Source organism: Cicer arietinum, chromosome 2, assembly GCF_000331145.2.
Source record: "Cicer arietinum cultivar CDC Frontier isolate Library 1 chromosome 2, Cicar.CDCFrontier_v2.0, whole genome shotgun sequence".
Classification (NCBI taxonomy): Eukaryota; Viridiplantae; Streptophyta; class Magnoliopsida; order Fabales; family Fabaceae; genus Cicer; species Cicer arietinum.
Window position 1 is genome coordinate 41,114,064 of NC_021161.2, and position 24,354 is coordinate 41,138,417.

At 28.8% G+C, this 24,354-nt stretch overlaps 4 protein-coding genes across 6 annotated transcripts; 3 read left to right on the forward strand and 1 right to left on the reverse strand.

The window, feature by feature from the left end:
- Positions 1 to 354: 354 nt before the first annotated feature.
- LOC101514640 (peroxidase 4-like) lies at positions 355 to 5,692 on the forward strand. The gene is made up of 4 exons (XM_004490644.4): positions 355 to 661; positions 3,138 to 3,329; positions 3,982 to 4,150; positions 5,064 to 5,692. Exons 1-4 carry the CDS (start codon positions 410 to 412, stop codon positions 5,456 to 5,458), a joined length of 1,008 nt encoding a protein of 335 aa, XP_004490701.1. The 5' UTR covers positions 355 to 409; the 3' UTR covers positions 5,459 to 5,692.
- An 8,856-nt stretch (positions 5,693 to 14,548) lies between these two features.
- On the reverse strand, positions 14,549 to 16,496 carry LOC101514968 (LOB domain-containing protein 15). 2 transcript variants are annotated; one of them, XM_004490646.4, is made up of 3 exons: positions 16,326 to 16,496; positions 15,895 to 16,133; positions 14,549 to 15,166 (listed from the first exon to the last, which is right to left on the reverse strand). In XM_004490646.4, the coding sequence occupies exons 1-3, from the start codon at positions 16,345 to 16,347 to the stop codon at positions 14,735 to 14,737; spliced, it is 693 nt and encodes a 230-aa protein (XP_004490703.1). In that variant the 5' UTR covers positions 16,348 to 16,496; the 3' UTR covers positions 14,549 to 14,734. The 2 variants fall into 2 exon arrangements, with proteins under 2 accessions (XP_004490703.1, XP_004490702.1); XM_004490645.4 differs by having other exon boundaries at positions 15,895 to 16,129; positions 16,326 to 16,482.
- A 2,127-nt stretch (positions 16,497 to 18,623) lies between these two features.
- Positions 18,624 to 20,910, forward strand: LOC101506256 (uncharacterized). The gene is made up of 2 exons (XM_027332103.2): positions 18,624 to 20,427; positions 20,732 to 20,910. The coding sequence occupies exons 1-2, from the start codon at positions 18,624 to 18,626 to the stop codon at positions 20,908 to 20,910; spliced, it is 1,983 nt and encodes a 660-aa protein (XP_027187904.2).
- LOC101506582 (uncharacterized) lies at positions 20,322 to 21,952 on the forward strand. 2 transcript variants are annotated; one of them, XM_027331727.2, is made up of 3 exons: positions 20,322 to 20,906; positions 20,985 to 21,084; positions 21,181 to 21,952. In XM_027331727.2, exons 2-3 carry the CDS (start codon positions 20,986 to 20,988, stop codon positions 21,871 to 21,873), a joined length of 792 nt encoding a protein of 263 aa, XP_027187528.1. In that variant the 5' UTR covers positions 20,322 to 20,906; position 20,985; the 3' UTR covers positions 21,874 to 21,952. The 2 variants fall into 2 exon arrangements, with proteins under 2 accessions (XP_027187528.1, XP_073221116.1); XM_073365015.1 differs by having other exon boundaries at positions 20,322 to 21,084.
- The last annotated feature ends 2,402 nt before the right edge of the window (positions 21,953 to 24,354 follow it).

Sequence of the window (24,354 nt, forward strand, 5' to 3'; positions counted from 1 at the left end):
TTTAATTTTATCATTCAATTAATATTATTTACATATTTTTTAATACAATATTTATGACATATATAATGTACTAATATCTAACAATGTAATTTGATAAAAATAATATTATTTTTCTTTTATTTATATATAAAAAATTATTAAGTGACTCAATTATTATAAAATTATTATAAAATGAAAGAGAATAATTAATAGCTTTTGTCTCTAAAAAAAAATTCAATCTACCATTTTTGAGAGTTAGAATTATTATATACTTATATGCCATGCATGCACTAAGTAATTATTTATCACTATAGTCTATGGGATTAGGTGAGGGTTAGAGTTGCCATCTCCTATATATACACAGTGGTGCACACAATTCATAGATTAAATAGCCATCAATCTTCTAAAACCTTACTAGCTACTTAGCAAAATGGCACTTTCTTCTTCTTCTTCTAAATCTTTTTCTTTATCATCATCTAATTCAGTAGTCAAGTTTTTGTTAGCTTTGATGATGTTTTTACTTATAGGAAATTGTTGTGCTGAACTCTCTGAAAACTTGTATGTTAAAAAATGTCCTAATGTTTTCAATGCTATAAACTCTGTTGTTCACTCTGCCGTGGCTAAAGAACCTCGTATGGGAGCATCTCTTCTTCGTCTTTTCTTTCACGACTGCTTTGTTAATGTAAATTACTCTATCCTTAAACTCACTCCTTAATTTTGTATTTATGTTTCTAGTTATAAGTAGTGTATGTTTAGATTAGATCATACATTATTATTTAGAAACCAATTATTGTCAACAACGTTTTTTAAAAGTAAATAGTCATTCTAATAATTAAAATCGTAATGTTGGAACAATTTAGTGTATTAAATTTATGAAATAGTAAATTAAACTCTTAAATTGAAGAATTTAGTTCTTTTATCAAAATATTTTTTTAAAAGTAAACATTATTTCATAACAAATAAAAGACATATGTACATATTGATTTAAATAGTCTTCTACTACATCAAAACAAGTATAATTGTTTTAAAATTGTGACACAAAGTTTTAAAAAAAAGAAATTTTAGATGTGATGTAAAACAATATAAGTTATTCTCTCACTTCTAAAAGTATAAAAATAATAGAGATATGAAGTGGTGGGAAAAAGCAGGGAGAGAATAAATTCAAAATATGATTAGCAATTTAATGGAAAAAATAAAAGAATCACAAAAGAAAGAATAGGGAAAAAAGTAATATGAGGAAAATGGAGTGAATACGACCAGTAAGATAATGTTAGTTATATAATAATAGTATCATATACTCTTTTAATGTCGTTACACTACTTGACTATTTATACATTTGTTAATTTGTTTATGTATCTTTCAATGTCTTATTGAATGATGTGACAATACCAATAATAGAATATTTAGAAAATAATTAAAAAGAAGTTAAAATGACTTTAACGACTTCACACAATTATACATCACTAATTTTAAAAAGATAATATATTTTTTTATTAATTTTAGATAATAATTCAATTATTTATTTTTAATTTAATTTTTATTTAATTTTTAATAATGATTTAATTTTTTATATTTTAAAATTTAAATAATATAATTTTTTTTTTCTTACAGAAACTCACAAAATTTATTATTTTCAAACAAAACTCAGAAGATTCTTTATTAGTTTCAAAAAATTTCCGTATATTAATCAAATTCATAATTCAAATAAACTCATACATTTATCTTTCCATCAAATAAAGAACTTATAATTTAAGATGTGATATCCGAATCACCAAAACAATATTTTCTTCTTCTTTCTATCATTCTTCAAATCAAATCCCTTACCTAAATATTAAAACGTGTGTTCTTTATTTGATTGATTTAATTGTTGTTAGAGATTAAAATATATTTAAAGATTTGAGTTATAAATTTGACGAAAATATGAATTTTATTGAAAATAATTACTAATTCTATATTTTATTTGAAAATGATGAATTTTTCAAGTTTATGTAAAAAATAATAACATTATTGACATTTAAAGACATAAATAATCAACTCGTTACTTAAAATAAAAAAAGGATGAAATAAAAAGATAAATAACCAAATTATTCTCTTAAATTAAATTAAAGAATTACATAAAATATTTTATCTCTTAAGAAATATAAATAAATATTTTACAATCATTATCTAAATGGTTTGGTGGTGGAGTGGTTATTTTTGTTGATTTTTAACATCGATGTACCATATTTGTTCATGTTGTTCATAATAAAAATCAACAAAAAAGAAGAAAAATAATAATAAATTATATAGAATTCCAGCCAAAACTACAAAAATTATAAATATAGGAGTTAAAAAGAGAATATATAATAAAATATAAAAAGATTAAACTACAAACTTAGAAATATAACATTAGTTTAATAGACCATTATCTAACACATATATATCCTTATAGTTACAAAAACATGCTTTCTCAGTGCACAAATCTGCCTTTGAGTTATAGATGAAAAATAAAATAAATAGAAGGAAAAATATGCTATAATATTGTGTGTGTGTGTGTGTGTATCTTCTAGCTAGAACAAAAAAAAATTGAAAGTGTCCGTTGCGTCCTCCAAACCTAACTAAAATACGCCTCTATGTAATCTTTAATTTGCACCTTGGAATAAGCATCCAAACAAAAATGTCAAAGATAAAATTCCAAAATGCCTTTTTTGAGGCATCATGTTGTTTTTTGTTATCTTTATTTGTACAAATAAATAAGAATTCATATTCCTCTTTGGTGTTCTATAAACATACACCTAATTTCTGTCAAAAAAACAAAACATACACCTCATATTGCTTAGACATGTTTCTTTCTAATTAAGTAACTATTTTACCTACCAATGCCCAAAAACATTACCAACGTAGGATTTTGGTAAATTTATTCATCATAATGCTTAATTAAAGTGTTTTTCTATAAATCACTTATCTCATTTTATTGGGGATTGAACTCTCTTATTAAAATTGAATCATCTAAATTTTAAATTTAAATCGTTCGATTTTAATCTAATCATAATGACTAATTACACTGCAATAAATTCAAATTCATATAAGTTATATACATAAAATTTAAGGTTCAGTTTAACATTTTTTCATCTCCTGTATTATAAAAAAAGTTATGGGTTGATGCTTATTGAAAACAGGGTTGTGATGGATCGGTGCTACTTGATGACACATCCTCCATTAAAGGAGAGAAAAATGCAGGTCCAAACAAAGATTCTTTGAGAGGTTTTGAAGTGATTGATGCCATAAAGTCTAAGGTGGAGGCATTATGCCCCGGTGTGGTGTCATGTGCTGATATTCTAGCCATTACTGCTCGTGACTCTGTTGTAAATGTCAGTACAAGATTATCATGTTCTTTTTTATAGAACAAAATCACTATGTTAATTAATTAAATATTAATTTTCAGAAATGTAGAATTTTAAATTTCCCTATTAGAAAAAAGTTGAATAATTGACAAAAAAAAATTAGAAACTTAAGAAAACCAAATCATCTTTAATCAAAATTTACTCTATATCAAAGGACATGTAGTTTAGGCCCCGGCTTGACACACTAATATTTTGAATTCAAATTATATTTTTGAAGCATTGTGTATTTTGAATTTTGTGTTTGTGATATCTTAGATGATTAATTAGTTATGTTAGTTAGCTAGTTAGTTATTTTACACTAATTAATTATTTATTTAATTGACTGTATAAGTGTAGGTAACCTGTAAATAATTTCTCAATTATCAATATATATGATTTAATTTAATTTTTTATTATTTTTATATTATCAATATGTTAAATCAAAAATCGTAATAGTGTAAAAACCTTCACTAATAAAAGATGTCCAATGAATTAAAAGGTATGAGTGTTGTTTCTTAACTATCTTTTTAGCTCAATTTTTAAACAATTTGAGAATTTTTTATATACAAAAACATATTTATATATATTCTATTTGATACAAAGTATTGATAAATTATATGTTTATTCTATCTTTTTGCAGCTAGGAGGGCCTTATTGGAAGGTTAAACTTGGAAGAAGGGATTCAAAAAGAGCCAGCTTCAACGATGCAAACAGTGGTGTGATTCCACCACCCTTTTCTACCCTTAAAAACCTTATCTCGAGGTTCCAAGCCCAAGGACTCTCTACTAAGGACATGGTTGCCTTATCTGGTACATGTCTTTTTCACTTCATATCTAATTTCCACAATTTTTCTTCTATCTTCCATTATTATGACACAAATTATATAATTTTTATTTTGGTTGAGATGACACATTTGGTGGAATTGAATGTGACGTTTTAACTACCACGTACACTGCATGTCATGCTTTTACTTTTGTGAAAAATAAAAAATAAAAAATAAAAAAAGAACTTTAAGTGAAATGAAAAGCATGTTTATCCAACTTAGAAAATACATGGCACTATTTTGGTTGGTTTGAATTAATGTTTACACAGTTCTATGGAAAAGGAATGCTGTTTATATTTCATTTTCAGTTAGTATACTCTGACTCTAGCTATATTCTTGGTATATACAAATTCAATTTACATATTATATAATATTTAGTTTCCCAAAAAAAATAGATTTAGATTGAATTCATCTTAGATTAAAGTGAGTGCAGTAAAATAGTTTATATTTGAATATATTTATATACAAGTGAATTGAATAATAAATTTAAATGTAAATTTATATTTGAAATCAAAAATTATAAATTATATTTTTAAATTAAAATTAATTATATTTGAAAATAAACAAACATATCAATATTCATGCTACACATTTAGAATCCATTTAAAGCATATTTATCATTTAACAAGTATATTTAAGGTGAAATTCAAATGAACGAACAAGAAATTAATTGAATTAGAGATTAAGATAAAAAAATATCATGGTAGAACAATTTGAGAGTCACACGTCGTATAAAATATGACTTAAAAATATATTTATAAATGTGAGACATTTTTCACATGTCAATTTTTTAAAGTTGAGTTAATTAAGTCCAATTCTAAAATGCTTGTTTTTATTGGTGTAATGATTGAGATTAGAGTATAATTATATTTATATGATGTTTTGTTTGTGATTTTCAGGAGCTCACACAATAGGAAAGGCAAGGTGCATTGTTTATAGAGACCACATTTACAATGACACAAACATAGACAGTTTATTTGCCAAGTCAAGGAAGAGAAACTGTCCAAGAACAAGTGGTTCAATAAAAGACAACAATGTAGCAGTCCTAGATTTCAAAACACCAAACCATTTTGATAACCTGTACTACAAGAACCTCATCAACAAAAAGGGACTCCTTCATTCTGATCAAGAGCTTTTCAATGGAGGATCTACTGATTCATTGGTTAAAACTTATAGTAATAATCAAAAGGCCTTTGAAAATGACTTTGTTATTGCAATGATTAAGATGGGGAATAATAATCCTCTTACTGGATCAAAAGGGGAGATTAGGAAGAATTGTAGGAGAGCCAATTAAAGGAAACTTAATTAAATTATATATATATTAAAAATGTATTCGATGTTCGATACTGACACATAAATGTCTGCATGACAAAGTCATGTCAATGTCAGTTTCACTGTGTTAGTGTTTCATATACCCCAAAAGTCGTGCTATTTTTAATTACTTGATATGTTTTTTTGTGTGTTGAAATTATCTTGTTGACAAGTTCAATTTAAATTATATTCAAGTTTATGTAAGTTCATTGCAGAAGAGTGTTGTGACCAAAACTGTTACTTTAAGGATGTGTTTATTGTATTCATCTCATAATTAAAATGAATATATATTAGCTTTTATCTTTGAGCATTGTTATTTTTGTGTTTGACACAAATTGGACACTAAATGTAGATACCATATAAAAATATACACATCCAACACAACTATCAACATGCCTAAAACAAAAAGAAAAGAAAAATAAAAAACATAAAAAGGTATTATTATACGTGTCGAACCATATGTTATGATGCAAGTTTGAATCCTCACTACCTCTCTTTTCTAGTATTTGTGAGTTTTGTCACTAAACTCTCTTAAATATGGTACAATTTTTTTATCTTGTATAATTCAACAATTATACATTGTTACATTTTATTTTTCTTATAATTTCCAAATAACAAGAGGATGTGAATTCAATAGAGGATGTAGGAGCAATTTTGTAATCACCTACTCTGTTGTTTTGATGAGGAAAATTTGCACATGATTATTGTTGGGCTGTTAACATATGATAAAAGGTTGGGCCCTTTAGACTTGGATTTTAGGGCCAACTAAAATTTTGGAAAGTTTGTTACAATTAATTTTGACTAAATTACACTTTTTGATTGCTTAAATTTTATTTTAGTCTCTCATATTTTTTAAGTTTTATTTTGATCACTTGAATTATAAATATTAGACATTTTAATATTTTAAGTTTTTTCGTTCTATATTAATCTTTAAATTATAAATATTGAACATTTAAGTCTTTTAAATTACTAAAATAAAACGCTTTAATTATAATTATTTGCGTAAACATTTTTAATTAAGAGACCCAATTATTAAATGTTTTCAACTTAAAAGAGAAAATTGTTTAACTTTATAAGTAAAGTTATCAAGTACCAACTATTTATCATACTTAATATATCTGATTAAACTTTCATCTTAAAAATAGTTTTTAATAAAGACTAACTGTTTTTTGTAAAGACTAATTGTACTGTTCTTCTTTACCATAAATAGTTTATTTTTATTTGATTTTGGTGGAAATAATAGAAAGTAGAGTTGTTAAATAAACCCCGAACTCTTAAACCTCTTAAAGTAGAGTTATTAAATAAATTCCAAACTCTTAAATTCCTTAATTATGGGTTTGTATTGAGAATATTTTGTAAGTAAAGGGTTTATGGCCTTATTTTTTTATCAGAAAACAAATTCCTTATAAGGAAATTTTTTTTCTAAAAAACAATATGGTTTTTCAGAATTTTATTTTGAAAATTATTATATTTTATTTTTAATAAACAAAAATATCCTAAAAATAATTTTCTTAGAAAAATTTATAATTTTTTTTCTCAAAAATTGAATTACTTTTCCCAAATAAAACTATTTTGAAAAAAAAATCTTATAGATTCACTTAATTCATAAAAATTTAGAGATTTCCTATAGTGGAGCTTATTTAACAGTGTTTTTTTTTTATCACTCCAATATATCAATTGGAACAAATAATAAATTTGTAAATTGACACCTCTAATTTGAAGTAGTGCCATCTGATCTTAATGGTTTCAATATTATGTTTGTGAATGGTGATTTATTTTCTTTGTTTATTTTTTCGATTGATTGTGCACTTGTATTAATTAGGTTGAACTACCTCATACTCTGTTCTTAATATATTTTCTTTGTTTCAACAAAAACAGAGTCAAACATAAAATTTGACCTATATTAACATCCTAATAATCTCTTTAGAATTATATTGTACCGGTTGTAGTTGATGATTCCATGCGATGACTCATTAACTACAGTGACACAGTTGCATTAATTTTTAATTAGAGTAAATAGTTATATCCATGTGAATGCTTTAATAAATATGTAACTTTGACTAAACAATTCAATTCCATATTTTAATCACAGATAGATCCAAAATTAATATACATGCATCTGGGAATCCTCACAAGCACTTATTTTTATCATTTTTGGTGTTAAATATCATATTAGAAGTTGTCGACCCCACATAAATGCGATATCAGTTGATTATGTATTTTAATGAATATTATTGATTAAAATATGACATTATTTCCACAAAGTTGTCCAACTAGCTTGAATTCCGTGTTGTAAAACTCTCTCTTGCTTTCTATTCTCAAAACAACATAAAATAAAGAAATTGAAAACCTTCATGCCTTCTTGATGGTGCATGTTTGACATTAATGATAATGTTTTGTTGGAATCATAAATGGTGATTATTTTGTAATTTTTTTAAAAAAATGTGTAATAATTTTACTTATTAATAAAAATGTAATAAATTTTTGAAAGGAATCGTTTTCTATATATTTTGAAATAATAGAAATTTCAAAAAGTTGTTTTTATTATTTTTGAAAATGTATTTTTAATATTAACTAGAATTTTTTCTTATTTATATACAATGATTAAATTAACAAGTTTCTCATTACACTACAAAAAACACAATATAAAAATAAAAAAATGTTTTTATAAAATAAATAACTCCTAAAATTTCTAAACTTTTAAAGTGTTAAGTAAAATAGATTCTGAAGTGATTCAGAATACTTTAATAGATGGTATATAGTAGGCCGAGATTTAAAATAACCTAATTTTTTAAAAGATAATCAAATATTGGATTGTTGAACTAGAAGTTCATTCTCCTACTCATCTTTATGACATAGAAGATAATTTAATTGGTATCCTTTGATAAAAAGTACAAAATCGAATATGAGTTGCAATATGAGTAATAGTAAATTGAACAATCACACTAATGGTTAATGTATTTGTGTGTGTAAACCAAGGTATTTCTCATGTACTACTATGAAAAGGTAGTTAAAGATTATTTAAGGGGTTGACATCTTTCAATAAATTTTTTTAATACGCACCAATCAGAAATCGAACTCCTCATCAAATGGTTAAGTGATACATGCATTTATCACTTGTGAAAGACCAGGTTGGTATTTGTGATGACAATGTTGAGTCCGTAAGAAATAACATAATCATAGAGTTGAAGATGAATTTCACATTGAAAATAAGCTTAAGAGTTTGACGGAGAGAAAAATTACATAGAAATCATATTGAGAAAAACAAATGAATACAATGAGTTCTCTATAAATAAAAAATCAACTAATATAGAGCACTTACAACTAACTCTAACAACCTAATTAAATCGTTATTCAATTTTAAAAAACTATTTGAAACACTATTTTTAACAACTCCCTCAAACTAAGAATTGGTAATTTTACTAATTTGAGTTTGAATTGTAATTATTATGAAGATTTAACACGTGAAAAATGCAATCTAAAAGTAGAAAATCGTAATACAACCCATAACCGTAATATCATAGGGAGTGATACATGCACTTGAGGCGAGTGATGTTATTCAAAGCTTTGGGATTACTCTCTTCTCACTTTTAGAGGTGGAAGTCGCCCTCGTGAAGATTATTAATTTTAGAGAAATTTTCTTCAAAAAAGCCAACGACTGTGGTGTTTTTAGAAAATCAAGAACTTTGATTTTCTTTTTGGTTCTTTCAAGCTTCAAGTTTTTATGTTATTAGTTCTTTCAAGCTCTCCCAATATAGATGTTGTATAGAGAAAAATTGGGTGAGAAGCTTAGGAACAATAACCTATTTATAGACATTTTACTATCAAGAATATATTGAATATTTATTGTCACTATCATAATGTACATGAAAACTTTGGTCTTTCATATGCATAACTTATGAGCACTACCATTAAGATGTGACTTTTTCATATGCATAATTTAAGAACCACTATCAAGTGAGATTTTCAATAGTTTGGATCACTTAATATAATGTTTATAATTAAATTATTACATTCTCTCACTTGATCCAAACAATCAACTCATTAACCAAAATTATCGATTCTAAAATTTACTTAAGGAATAAACATGTGTATCATAGTGACAATTCCTCTTATATTGAATATTATCTTCCATGTATTACGAACATGTTCATTTTCCCTAGTCTTATACTTAATGTGATAATAAAGCTTAATGAATAAATCCAACATTTATTCTTGGTCTAAAATGAAATATATTTTCTCAAAAACTAAAGTGCACATGAATGAGAAAACATCAAAATGTAAGAGTTTTATTAGTTAATTGTATCTATACATACAATCATAAAGTGGAATCAAGTATCATTTTCTCCACGTGATCCTTGAACTTTATTGGTGGCATGCCTTAGTCAAAAGATCAATGATCATGAAATCAGTGATAATACGATCAAGGACCACTATTTTATCTTTAACTATGTCTCTAATGACTAAGTACTTAATGTCGATATATTTGATTTGACACAATTTTTTGTTCTTAGCCATAAGACAACGACTAAATGATTGCATAAATTTTTTTAAAGGTCTAAAAATAGAATCAATGATTCTAACCTTGAAATAAAACTCTTAAGCCATACCCCCTGAGAGGTACCCTCAAAACAGGAGACAAACAATCTTTCATTTGAAATCTCTGTAGAGCCTTCTTGATACAGACTTCTTGTGATAGACCTAAAATACCTTGAGGTCTATCTTTGTGGGTCTTAATGCCAATGACATAAGATGTCTCACCCATATCCTTCATATCAAAATATTTAGAGATAAATTGTTTCACCTCATGTAGAAAACCCTTATATCCTTTGAAACAAGTAGAATATCATCCACATATAAAACAAGGAAACATATCTTATTCCCACTGACCTTTTGATATATGCATTGATCATGAGATTTTTTACAAATCCAAATGAAGAAACTGTTCAATGGAATTTAAGATACTATTGCCAGAAGACTTGTTTTGAACAATATATGGATTTCTTAAATTTGCAAACCAAATGCTCGAGTTTAAAAACCATATCAACTGCATTGTCTTGCTCGATTTGAAAACTCCGATAGTATTTTTCTAGATAAAACACATATCAGGATAATTAATGTGGCCACTTATTTAGTGAGAACCCAAGTTGAATTTCCATATACTTTAATTTTGTTTGACCTTCAACCTTAAGCAGGTCAATTTGACCCGTTTTCAACTCTTTTTGTGACCCGGTCATTTTGAGTTTCATATATCATTTCATGCACTCTAAATAATTGAAAATATAGAAAATCAATGAATTAAAGAGTTCTTATGATGTTTTCAAACCAAAATGCCCTAAAACTCATAATCCAAATCAAATAATAAAATACATGTAACTGGAAAATTCAAAGAACCAACAAGGTAAACGCAAATAAAGCTCTTATAGCAAATGTAAGAAAATTTTCTATCTCTTTACTTTTTTGAAAATAAAACAGAAATGTTAGTCACCAAGTAGAGAATAAATTTTGTACCATAAAGAATGCATTGAATATTCAAGTATTGATTCTTTCAAGTTTTCGCTCTCCCAATATAGATGTGTATAATGAAAAATTAGGTGAGATGCTTATGGACCAATAAACTATTTATAGACATTCTACCATCAATAATGCATTGAGTATTCATTGTCACTATTATAATGTACATGAAAACTGTGACATTTCATATACATAAATTATGTGTCACTACCATTAAATTATAACATTTCATATGCATGATTCATAACTTATGTGTCACTACCATTAAGTTATAACATTTTATATGCATGATTCATGAACTACCATCAAATGAAATTTCAATAGTTTGGATCACTTAATATAATTTTTATGATTAAATTATTAAAAAATTAAAGATACAAATATATTTCAAGCAAAGGTGATAAATTACCAAGTTCAATTTATATTTCATAACCTATGCACATCATCACCCCACAAAATGAAAAAAATGGAGGAAGGACTAAATTATGCAAATGGAGTATTCTATATGTCTATACACACACCTATACAATTGATAAATTGAGTTTCACACGTCAAGGAAACTTAAAAGATTTTGTTGGTAAGAAGATCGACTTAGATTGCGCACCTTTTACTTACATAGAACAAATATTGAAAGAAAACTATTATTTGGTACATATAAAAAAAAAACTATTATTCGGTACATATCGAAAGAAAACTATTTCTTTTTTCAATCCTGAAAGAAAACTATTTAACAATTGAAAGAAAACTATTTTGAATAGCTTTCTTATTGAAAGAAAACTATTCAACCATGGTTTATAATTTCTTTAAAGGTTAAATAAGTTTTGTATTTCTATAAAATTTTAAAATTTTATATTTTAATTTATATAAAAAAATACATATTTTAGTCCATACAAAATTATCATGCAAACAGTTTTAGTTTCTCTTGGAGTATCAACTTGTATTTTTAAATGATTGTTTTGCATACATATTTATAACACTATAAAAAGTTTCTCTACAAAAAAATGAGTTCAAAAGTTCAGTTCTACGTCCATATTTTAAGGACTTTTTTTTTGAATATATTATATTAAAAAAATTTATACTTAATTCATCTTAAATTAAAAAAATTTATATTTGTGCGGATAAATTATACAAGCAGTTATCAACCTAGTTAGGATGATGACGCGAATGATATTCTCTGTGCTACTTTCTAGCTTTAAAAAGAAATTAGTGTAGTCAATTTTTACTGTGTACTTAATTTCTTTGGTGATAATATAAGATTTTTTAACACACCATAATTTTTTGCAAAGGTAATTTTATATTCATAGCTAGCATAATTGTTTTCATCTCAGATTGGGCCTGCTCACATTGCAATCAGCAGCCAGTAACCACTTGCACAAGCATTTATTCAATGTACAGATATAAATTTATAATTTAATGTTTTTCTATAGAAAAAAACTATAAAATAAAATTGGATATATTCAGAAGAAAAAAACATATGATTCTCATTTTCCATATATAATTTAAGAATCTAGTTTTGGGAAAAAATAGAGTAAAGATAAATGGTTCGCAACATTGTCAAAATAAAAAGAAAAATGATTCATTCTTAAATTACAATTCAATTAATATGGTGTTGAAAATGAGGATGATGATGATATTAATAGAAGATTCTTGGAAATAATGATGATATTAATGAAAGCTAGTGCTCGTGTAATTTGAAAAAAGTGGAAGTCCTACGTATGAGAGATAACACACACTAGTAGTATTTATAAGGTGAAAGTATTGAATTTGGAGTGTGCTCCAAGGTACCCAATTTTGTGAAGGGGCAAGAACGCAATCAAAATTGACCACTTTGCGCGCGCCGTCCGACTGGCTGGACCTGACTTGGGCTAAGTGGTATATTATTTTTTAGTATCCAGAAAATTAATTTTTTTTTTTAATAATAAATGCATGTGTTTTTATCTCATTGATCCGTTGAATACGTATTTCCCCTCCATCGAGTCAACATCTGATCCAGTCTTTCTTCTTGAATTTGTGCGTCTGTTTGCCCGATCAAACCTTGGCATTTTCCATGTTCTCGTTTTTTTTTTGACACGCGCATCAATTCACTACCCTGTCTAAAACCTAGTAAAATTCGGAGCACACGTTTTTATGGTTCTGTTCTTATGGATCACACTTTTTTCTTTGATAAAGTTACAGATTTCCTCAATAAATAGAGGGTTCTCCTCAGTTGTAAATACACACATAAAGTTCTTCGAAATCTGAGACTTTTCTCTATTTCTTCCAACCCAATAGATGGCATAAATTAATTTTTTAAAAAATTTTAAAACTAAAAAATAACATAAAGTTAAACGCATTATCTTAAATTATTACACTTCTATGTAATTTTATTATAATATTTATCATCTCTTAAAAAAAAATTTAAAATGATTCGAAACACAATTTAGGCCACGAAATCAAAGTTAACAATTGAAATTCTCACATTTAGCCATAATTATCCCTAATATGAAGGATTGCACTACGAATAAGATCCCTATTCAAAACTTTGTAAATGAAATTTATGAAAATGAGATCACAAGGGAACAAGAACAACATCTACACGTCAAGGCCACCGTACCTTGTCTCTAGAGCCCTATACTTAAATTTTTCATCTGGCTGGCACAGACTCATATCATATGTATAAATATGCTTCTCAGTCAAATAGAGATTTTCCCCCCACGTGCAACAACTAATTGTTCATCTATATTCATGTGATTTTCAATGCCAATTTCTATGATAATTGAGTTTGACTAGCATGTTTCTTAAACCATATGTTTAAAATTTCAAAAGTAATATATTTTTATAGAAAAAAATTACTTTTTGATTTTTCAAAGAGTAAAATATACAAATATCAAAATAAAATTTCTACATTTAATAATTTAAAACGTGTGATTGAGACATTAGTTAGCATTTGTCATAATAAAATCATACTTTCTCATCAGCATTGATTTCTTGTGGTTTTCTTAATTATTATCCTCCTATCTTCTTTTACCAATTTCTAGATTTTCTAGTTGACTTTCTTTCCTCATTTTTGTACGAAATTTTTTAATTTGTCATTTTTAATTTAGAATGTGTAAGACTTTGTCGCAATTACAACAATCTCTTAGTGTATACCATAATCATAAAAGATATATTTAAAGATATTTTCAAAATTTTAATACATTTAAGACTATAATCATATGTCTTACAATTTAAGTATAAAGATGACTTTATTTTAATATCAATTTGATTTTGCTTCTAAATTTTATTACTAAAATAAAAGTCAACCACCACAATCTGATTCGTATCACCAAATTTTATTTTTATTTATTATATATCTCAACAGTCACAATAAAAATCATATTAGTGGCATTTAACTTTAAATTTTCACAATATAAAAAAATATTATAATGTAACTAAAAGTGCAATTTAAAATCTTATACACACCATCAAACTTAACAATCTAAATATCATTTGAAATTGAATTGAAAAAAAATAAAGTTGCATATGATAGAAGTCCCTACCCTTATAGTGCATTATTATTCTTACAAATGAAAACAAATCATGCAAAAATAGAAATTAATATAAAATGTAGAAAGTATACTATTAAAAAACATATGAATGTAGTGAAATTAATTTCTTCTCCTTCCCCATAACCTCTCAACAGAACAAGACAGGAAGAAGAAAAAAGAGACCAAAAAGGGTCAAATTATATTATTCCTAAATAAAATGTATAGTAAATAAAATGAAGTTAAACAAAGTATGGAATATTTTCACTAGAAATTGATCCATGACTCATAGTACTCTTATTTGAAGTGTAAACAGAATTAGAAGCAGAAGATGAAGACAAAGATGAAAGGATAATAGATTCATGAGAAGGCAATAGTTTTGGTAATGGAAGAGAAGAAGAAGAAGAAGAAAGAGGTTGTGATGAGTTTTGAGTTGAATTAGGCATTGATGAAACTAAAGTAGAATGATTAGAAGAAATAAAATTAGTAGCTTCTCTGTATTTGTATTTTAGTATCTCTGCTCTTATAGCTTGTAATTCTGCTTGTAATGATTGAACTTGTTGTTGTAAAGATGATATTGCACCCATGCATCCATATATTGGATCTCTTAATCTCAAGTTTGCTTCATAAACCATGCTATTTGCTGCATCACCTCTTTGTCCTTCAGGTACCTCCTAGATTCATCATACAGTTCAAATTTCATAATGAATTAGGACGGACCAAATTCTTCTAAAGTGAATAGCTAATTTTAGAGATTACAATGAATAATTTTAATTGTTGTTAAATAAATTAATTGTTGATATTATATACACATGTATATAACAAGTGGTTAAAATATTGATCTTTGATTTTCTCACTTTAATTATTAACTTCTCACTTAATATTAGCGAAATCTGATATGAATCGAACTTCTCTAAAGTGAACAATTCATTTTAGAGAGTATAAAGTAATAACAACGGCTGATTATGAACAGTTAAAATATAAAAATTTGATTTTCTAACTTTTTTAATTATTCATTTTATAGGAGTCAGATTTGATGTAGATCTTAGATTAACTCTTCTAAAACGAACGACTCATTATAAAGAGTAAATGAGTAATATTAATTGTTAATAAATACATTATTAATTGATATTATATACACATACATAACAAATTAAGACTATGGTTATATTATGGATCCTTGATTTTTAAGTGATCTAACTACATAGGATCCAAATCTAATATATTTCTATTGATGAAAATAAAAGTAACTAATTTATTTTCAGTCAAATAAATAAAGTGTAAAAGCATCATCTGAATTATAAACATTTCAATTATGTTAGCATATTAAAAAAAAATCACTTATTTTTTGCACCACCCTAAAAATTTATTCAATGAAAAAAATGAAAAGTTACAAATTTACCATTAGCAACTTAGAGACATTGCTTGCACCAAAAACTTTATGAACAGCTGCAAACTTTTGAGGCTCATGTGGTGAAAAATAAGGAGAAAAAGGACATTCCTCAGCACACCTTCTTCTCAAAAGCTTACATGCAGCACAAGGAGTTACTGTGTTTAAGGTTGTCCCATAAAAATGCTTCCTTCCCATTTGTAAAGATGTTTCTCCCTCTGAGTTGACCTTTTCAAGTTCATCTAATCTTTCTTTGGCAAAATAAAACACAAAACACATGTTAAATAGTATCCTTAACCTTATAGAGAAATATTTAATATGCATATAAGAACATATATAGTGAAAATCTTGTATATTTCATCTCATGAATAAATTATTTTCTTTATGTAAGAAATGAAAAGGGAGAAAGGAAAATCAAATCATGTTTATTTGGTATTATTTACCTGTCTCTTGACATCCAAACATGCTTTTTTTTCCTTGATCTAAGTGGTGGTTGAGAAGAAGGAAAATTTTGATTTAGATGCATACACAAAACAAGATATGAAAAATGAAAAGCTTGGAAACAAGTGCTTAAATGGTAGGTTATTAAGAAAACAGAATAGGTCAATGGTCTTTATAAGAAAAATAATAAGAAAAAAAAAGTGAAGATTTTTGAAAACATTTAATTATTACAAGAAATACAGGGGGAAAGAGAATAGGAAACAAAAGGGTTCTCTTTGTCAATGACTTGCACACGTGTTAGTCCTTATCGAAAAATGACAATTGACTTTAGAAAACAAAACAAGAAACATCAATCTCAAGTTATATAATATGGAACCAACTCTTCTAAACCAAACAACATCCTTTATAAAATAAAATGAGTAGTATTAATATTAATAATTAAATTAATAGTTGATATTATATAAATAAATATGTTCAATTATACGTGATTATAACATTAATTTTTAATTTCCGCACTTAACCAACTTTTTATTTAAAAAAAAAATTAAATTCATATAATATTATTATTGCTAGCTTAGTTTTCTTTGAGGAAAAAAAATGCTATGGGCTACAAAGTGGTATGCCTCTTTTTATTTATTGGATGCCTTGTATTTGTATCAAGTTTTCATATATGAGGGACCACTTAGATTTTGAAATTCTTAATAATCATTGGTTAATTTATTTTCCATTAATGGAAACAGTTTATAATGGAGGGGCAGATTAGAAATAGTGTAAGATAATTTCAAACACTAATTAATGATTGTGAACTTCAATCAACATCTTTGTATAGTACACACGGACTCAAAATCACTTACCTACTTCTCTACTCTATGATCTTGGACTTCTTTTAAGATCATCCCTACAAACTAATACATTGTTAACGTGTTGTCCTTTTTTTATATATATTTTAGAGAAAATTTCTCAAAAGGTCATTATTTTATGAGTGTTGGCTTAGTGTAAAACACTTTAGAAAAAATGTATCTTATTAATATATAGTACTAATAAATTTTTATAATTAAGTCATCATTCTTCAATCTCGCCAACTTCAGACTAGGGATGGCAAAAAAATCCGCACCCGCGGATACCCACCCAAACCCGTTTGATTTGGGCGGAGAAAACCCGCTTTGATTGGGTGCGTGTGCGGGTGCGAATTTTCCCCGAAATTAAATTTCGGGTGCGGGGACGGGTGCGGGGGTGATGATACTCACCCCGCACCCGCACCCAAACCCGCCCCGCAAGTAATATTAGAGTAAATTTTGAATTTTCTATACATATACATATCAAATATATTTAATATTTTTTTAAATATTAAAAATTATAATCTTATCTTTATATAAAATAATTTTTTATTTTATTATTATCTGATAATAATTATTTTATTATATTAATTATAATAATATGATTTTTTAAATTTATAATTTTATATATATAAATGGGTGCGGGTGTGGGCGGGGAAACCCGAAACCCGTTGTGGGCGGGGATGAGGGTCTAATTTTTACACCCGCTATGAAACGGGTGCGGGTGCGGGGTTTCCCCGATTAGTCGGGTGTGGGGGTGGAGGAGGCAAAATCTACCCCTGACCCGCCCCGTTGCCATGCCTACTTCAGACGTCACAATCTCTAGTCGTGACTTAAACTATAACAACTAATTAACAACTAAATTTTTATCTCATTAACTAGAGTACGTTATATAAATTATCAAATTATGTCATAATATTCTACCAAAAATATTTTTATATCTAAAGCATTTGTTGTTGTGTTCCTTACACATACTCCTTTTCTTTTCTTTTATTTTCTTTTCTGCATACTTTTTTTTATTGTTAGTTTGTACTAATTTAATTCAAGTGTGTCCTTGAACAAGTCCCTATCTTGGTGGTAGAGATTTCAAACGGTATAAAAAAGCTTTTCAGCACTGTCCAATTTAAAATAATTAGATAGATATTGATTAAGCATATAATATATATCAACAACCAAATAGAGGAGGACACTTTGTTACTTATCTGACCCACATCTGTGTTTTGAGGGTTGAAAAAATGAAGAGTTATTATCCTAGGAGAGGGAAACAGTACAAAAGTTTAATTTAATTTTCTTTCATGCAAAAATTCCTTTTGAAACTAACATGTATTTAGATAACAAATTATGGGCTTAAATGGATTTGTGCCTATAATATAATTTACTATTCCGTTTAATTCTCTTCCAAAAAACTTCTTATCAAAGACTGCATGTGTACAGGAAATGGAAGTTCCTGCACACAGGACATAGATGTATAACAGACTTCTCCCCGGTCGAAAAGCATATACATTTGAGTTTTTAAAAGGTGTCGAAGAATTTATTCAATTTGCTTGTCTGCAAGACAAATATTTGAATGAAGGTGTAATAAGATGTCCATGTAAGTTGTGTAAAAATGAAAATCATTTGACCCCAGATGTAGTTAACGTTCACATTCATCAAAAGGGTTTTACACCCAACTATTGGGAATGGACATCCCACGGAGAGGAAGTCTGTCATGTTCATGATAACGACGACAATGAAACATACATGGATGTGTCTGATAGTAGTAGTAGTCACCAACAGTGTTATGATCATGATGATAGACACCAAGACATAGTGTATGATGCTGCTGGCCTTAATCGTGAGCAACATTGTCCTCAAAATCAAGAGGAACCTCCAAATATGGAAGCTAACCAGTTTTATAAAATGTTGAATTCTGCTCAACAACCACTATGGCCTGGATGTAAAAATACAACAGAGTTGTCTGCCTCTATTACAATGTTGGGTTTAAAATCTAAGCACAACATGTCACATGCTTGTTTCGATGACGTGATGAAGTTTATGAAGGAGTCAAGTCACCCTGAGAATATAATTCCATCAAACTTTAGGGAAACAAAGAAACTTGTTGCCGGACTCGGTTTATCCAAGATCAAGATAGATTGTTGCATTGATGGGTGTATGCTTTATTATAAAGATGACATAAATTTGAAGGAATGCAAATTTTGTAATGGGCCTCGATATAAAGCAAATAATGTACATAAGAGACACTCTAAGGACGTTCCTCGCAAGAGATTGCATTACTTGCCTCTCACCCCTCGCTTGCAAAGATTATATGCTTCTCCGAGATCTGCAGAGCACATGAGGTGGCACTTTGAAAATCGTAGAGAAGAAGGTGTGTTGTGTCATCCTTCAGACGGAGAAGCATGGAAACACTTTGACCAAGTATATCCTGGATTTGCCTCAGAACCTCGAAATGTTAGACTTGGTCTGTGTGCTGATGGCTTCACCCCTTTTAGCCAATCAGCCACACCATATTCTTGTTGGCCAGTAATTGTCACACCATATAACCTACCTCCCGAGCTATGTATGATGACGCCTTATATGTTCTTGTCCTTGATCATTCCAGGTCCACACAGTCCAAAAGGTAAAATTGATGTGTATTTGCAGCCGCTTATAGATGAGTTGCAACAATTGTGGAATGATGGTGTAGTAACATATGATGCTTCAAAGAGGCAAAATTTTCAATTGAGAGCTGCATTAATGTGGACAATAAATGATTTTCCAGCCTATGGTATGTTGTCTGGGTGGAGTACTGCTGGAAGATTAGCATGTCCGACATGCAAGGAAAATTCAAAAGCTTTTTCATTGAAACACGGAAGGAAAACGTCTTGGTTTGATTGCCACCGTCAATTTTTACCTGATAATCATGCATTTAGGAGAAACAAGGTTGCCTTTTACAAGAATAGAATTGATAAAAATGAGCATCCTCCTATCTTAAGTGGTGAACAAGTGTGGGAAAAGGTTTATGGAATTCCCAAGATAACTGACACGAGGCAATGCATTGTTCCTGGCTACGGAATTTTGCACAATTGGACCAAAAGAAGCATATTTTGGGATTTGCCTTATTGGAGACACAACCTATTGAGGCATAATCTTGATGTTATGCATATAGAGAAGAACGTGATGGAATGTCTACTTCTAATAGCTTTTTGTGCTCTTCCTGAACCAATATGGAAACCCTTAACTGAACTCAGTCAATTCTTTAGAGATTTATGTTCAACAACGTTGCGAGAAGGTCACTTATTATAAATGGAACAAAACATTCCTATAATAATATGTAAGTTGGAGCGTATCTTTCCACTTGCATTTTTTGACTCTATGGAGCATTTACCGATTCATTTGCCTTTTGAAGCTAAGTTGGGTGGGTCAGTTCAATATCTTTGGATGTATCCATTTGAAAGGTTTATAAATAAAATTAAAAAAACCGTAAAAAACAAAAAAAAATGTGGAAGGATGTATTTGTGAAGCATATTTGGTGCAAGAGACAACCTATTTCAGTTCCCATTATTTTGTGCCTCTTGCTCAATATGCAAGTACAGTTGGCCTAAATAAGAGGACTCATCAAGACCATGTGATACAAACTTTGTCTATCTTTGAAAATTTACATGGCGAAACAAGTGGAAAATGCAGTGATAGGTGGCTTAACGATAAAGAATTGGCGGCTGCCCAATTGCATGTTCTCTTAAATTGCATTGAGGTTAAGCAATTCATTGAGTAAGTATTAATATATTAAATATATCTCCATTATTCAACGAACAACAACATCTAATTTTTTTAAAATATCATGTATAGGATGTATGTACAAAGTTTGAAAAGTATATATGGAGATCTCAATGACAATGTCATTGATACACAAATAGAAGTTGACTTTCCGCGATGGTTTCAAGAATATGTAAGCACTTATTTAGACTATTCAATCTTATTTGGATTAAAACAAAGATGTACAATTTGTTTAACCTAAGCTATATGAATTGCTTTATGTGACTAGGTGACAAAGAATCACAAACTTAGGATGCAAAACCCTGACTTGTATGACTTGGCAAGAGGACCCTTGAGACTAGCAAAGTCATGGCCTATTTATCATGTGAATGGATACCAATTCAACACAACTTCTTGGGGTGAAGGCAAAATAACATATAATAGTGGAGTATGTGTTAAGGGAATTGGTCAAGGTGAAACCTCAAGTGATTATTATGGTGTTGTTTCCGAGATTCTAGAATTTGAATGGCGAAGTCAAGCAACACGAAAGCTAATTTTATTTTACTGTGATTGGTTCGACCCTTCAAGTCGTGGAATGAGGATACATAATCAATACAAGATTGTAGAAGTACGAAAAGGGAGAAAATACGGTAAATTTGATCCTTTTATTTTTCCAAAATCTGCAACTCAAGTTTACTATTCACCTTATCCTGGGCGCCAAAAAGTTGATTGGTTGGTAGTTATGAAGACAAAGCCGAGAGGGGTTGTTGATGATAGACATACTTTAGAAGTTGCTTTTCAAGTGCAAGAATCAGAAGTTAATGCAACAATTGAAGATGACCCAATTGATAACTTACAAGATGATTCAGTTTATGGTGAAGAAGTTGATTTGCATATGATGCAAGATGATGAGGATGAAGAAGATGATTTCAGTGACGATGGTGAAGATGAAGATCAAGAGGATGATGATTCTATTGAATAGTATTTGTTAGCTCTTTATTGATAATGTGTTTGATTTAACATACGTAGTATTCAAAAAGGAATTGGTAGATTTAACAAAAGATTCTTAACCAAACTGTTGTAATCAGCAATTGCTTGTCTATTTTTCTCAATACTTTGAACTTTATTCATTTGTGCTAATGATCTTCCAATGGTTTCACAGATTTTGCTAGCAGATAATTTGAAACATTACTAGCGACTGAAGCTGACATGTTAATTAGAACAAGAAAATAATAATATGTTTTTGGTTCTTTATATGGTTTTGATGCAAATGATGATGTCTTGTTCTTTGGTTGCTTGGCCTATTTATAAGATTGAGAATGAATAACAGTTTACAATATGTAGCTTGTAGAACAAGTTTTGAGAAGGTATATTGTTCAAAAAGGGTAACAAATATTTGGTACATTATTTTTTAAATGTTGATAATGTAGAAAAAGCTGATACAGGCAGAATTTAGAAAAGGGGAATATTAAATTTATCTCTTATTTCTTTAGTAGATGTTAGAGATGCTAAATTTGTTACAAATGTTAATTTGGTGAATAATTTTTAATCGACGAACTATTTATGAATTCTTGAGTTTTAAGAAATCTATTTTTTACCCATATATCTCATATAGAATAAATAACCTATTTTTTCTTCTTTTTGCAGTCAATTATGAAGCGAACCAAAAGGTCAACAAAGAAGAGAGTTGTAAAGGTTAATATTCCCCCTTCAAACTCAACTTCCATTACTCAACCTCATCTCGCTCCACCCTTATTTCAGCCTCAACTCACTCAACCACAGCTCACTCCACCCTTATTTCAGCCTCAACTCACTCAACCTCAACCACTACCCATTCCACTTCAGCCTCAACTCACTCAACCACAGCTCACTCCACCCTTATTTCAGCCTCAACTCACTCAACCACAGCTCACTCCACCCTTATTTCAGCCTCAACTCACTCAACCACAGCTCACTCCACCCTTATTTCAGCCTCAACTCACTCAACCTCAACCACTACCCATTCCACTTCTATTTCAACCTCAACCACAACCCATTCTATTCGTATTTCAACCTCAACCCTTTACACCTTCATTTCAACCACAATCCAACCAACTTATTCATCCTCAACCCCAATCAAGACCCAAATCCACCCAATCTCATCCTCCAATATCTCAACCCCCACCCATATATCGATCTCGTCCTCAATCCACTCAATCTTACCCTCCACCACCGCAATCTCAAGCTCAACCTCGATTACGATCCAAATCCAAGCAATCTCACCCTCCACCACTTCAAGCTCAACCTCAAGCTCGATCTTCATCTAGTCATATTAGCGGTGAAGAAAATACATCAAAAAATCCAATACTCCTAAAAGGGGATGGGTGAGTAACTCACATTTTATTGATGTTTTATTTTATTATTAAGTTACACTACATAATTTTATAATTTTCTTTTTTACATAGGTTTGATCAACACAAACTACTAATTTCAACAATTGCTAGCATCTTACGTTCTAGCTTGGAAGAGGGAAAACCGTCATGGAAAAAGTTAAGTAAAGATAAGCGAAATGATTTGTTCGACTTATTTAAAGTAATATTACTACATTCAACTGATTTTCTGCCAACCATAATTATGCTAGATACAAATACATCCCGCATTAATCTATCTAGACTAATTTGTCTCATAAATGCAATTATATATAGTGTTTTCTTGAAAGAAGATAAACTTCAGTAGCTGATAATACATGTAGTCAGATTATGGTAGTTGGCTTGTGCTTGAAGTGTATTGCTAGTATGAGATTATTTTTGGTTGGGAGCAGGGAATGTTGATAAATAGAGATTATTTTTGGTTGGTAGTTGGCTTCTGTTCAGTTTGAGGTGTCTGTTCCAATTCTTAGATGTATACCAATTATCAAATTGGTGAATGTTGATAAATAGGCGATCATTGGTGAATATAGAAGTACAATGAGACTTGGTGAATGTGTTTGGCTGTTGATCATGTGCAGGATTGTGATAGACAGGGAGATACTTGTTGATAAGTTTCTTCCTGACAAAAACAAGTCTTGCTTATGTTTAGTGTGAGTGCACGACATGAGATCAGCACTTAAGAAATAGGTTCCACATTCTTTGTTACTTGAGATTTTAATTGATGAAGGTGCTGGAACCATGATTACTGGCTAATTTTATTCACATATCATGTTCATGTTTCTGATACTGCTTCTGCTTTTTATTTTTAAGTTCACCTTCTGTTTTTATTGTACCTTTAAGTTGTAATACTTGAGTTTTTTTGTTGTTAGAATTTTGGGATTTCAATGTCTGGTGATCCAACATAACCTAAATTAGGTGCTAGAACTAGAAAGCCAAATGTGTATGCCACTTAATTAAACATGTGACATACTAGCACTTGTTTACCAACACATTGTACTTTCAGCACAATAAGAGGTTCTGAAAATGTCTTGTTTTTTAAGAGCTTATCTTGCCTC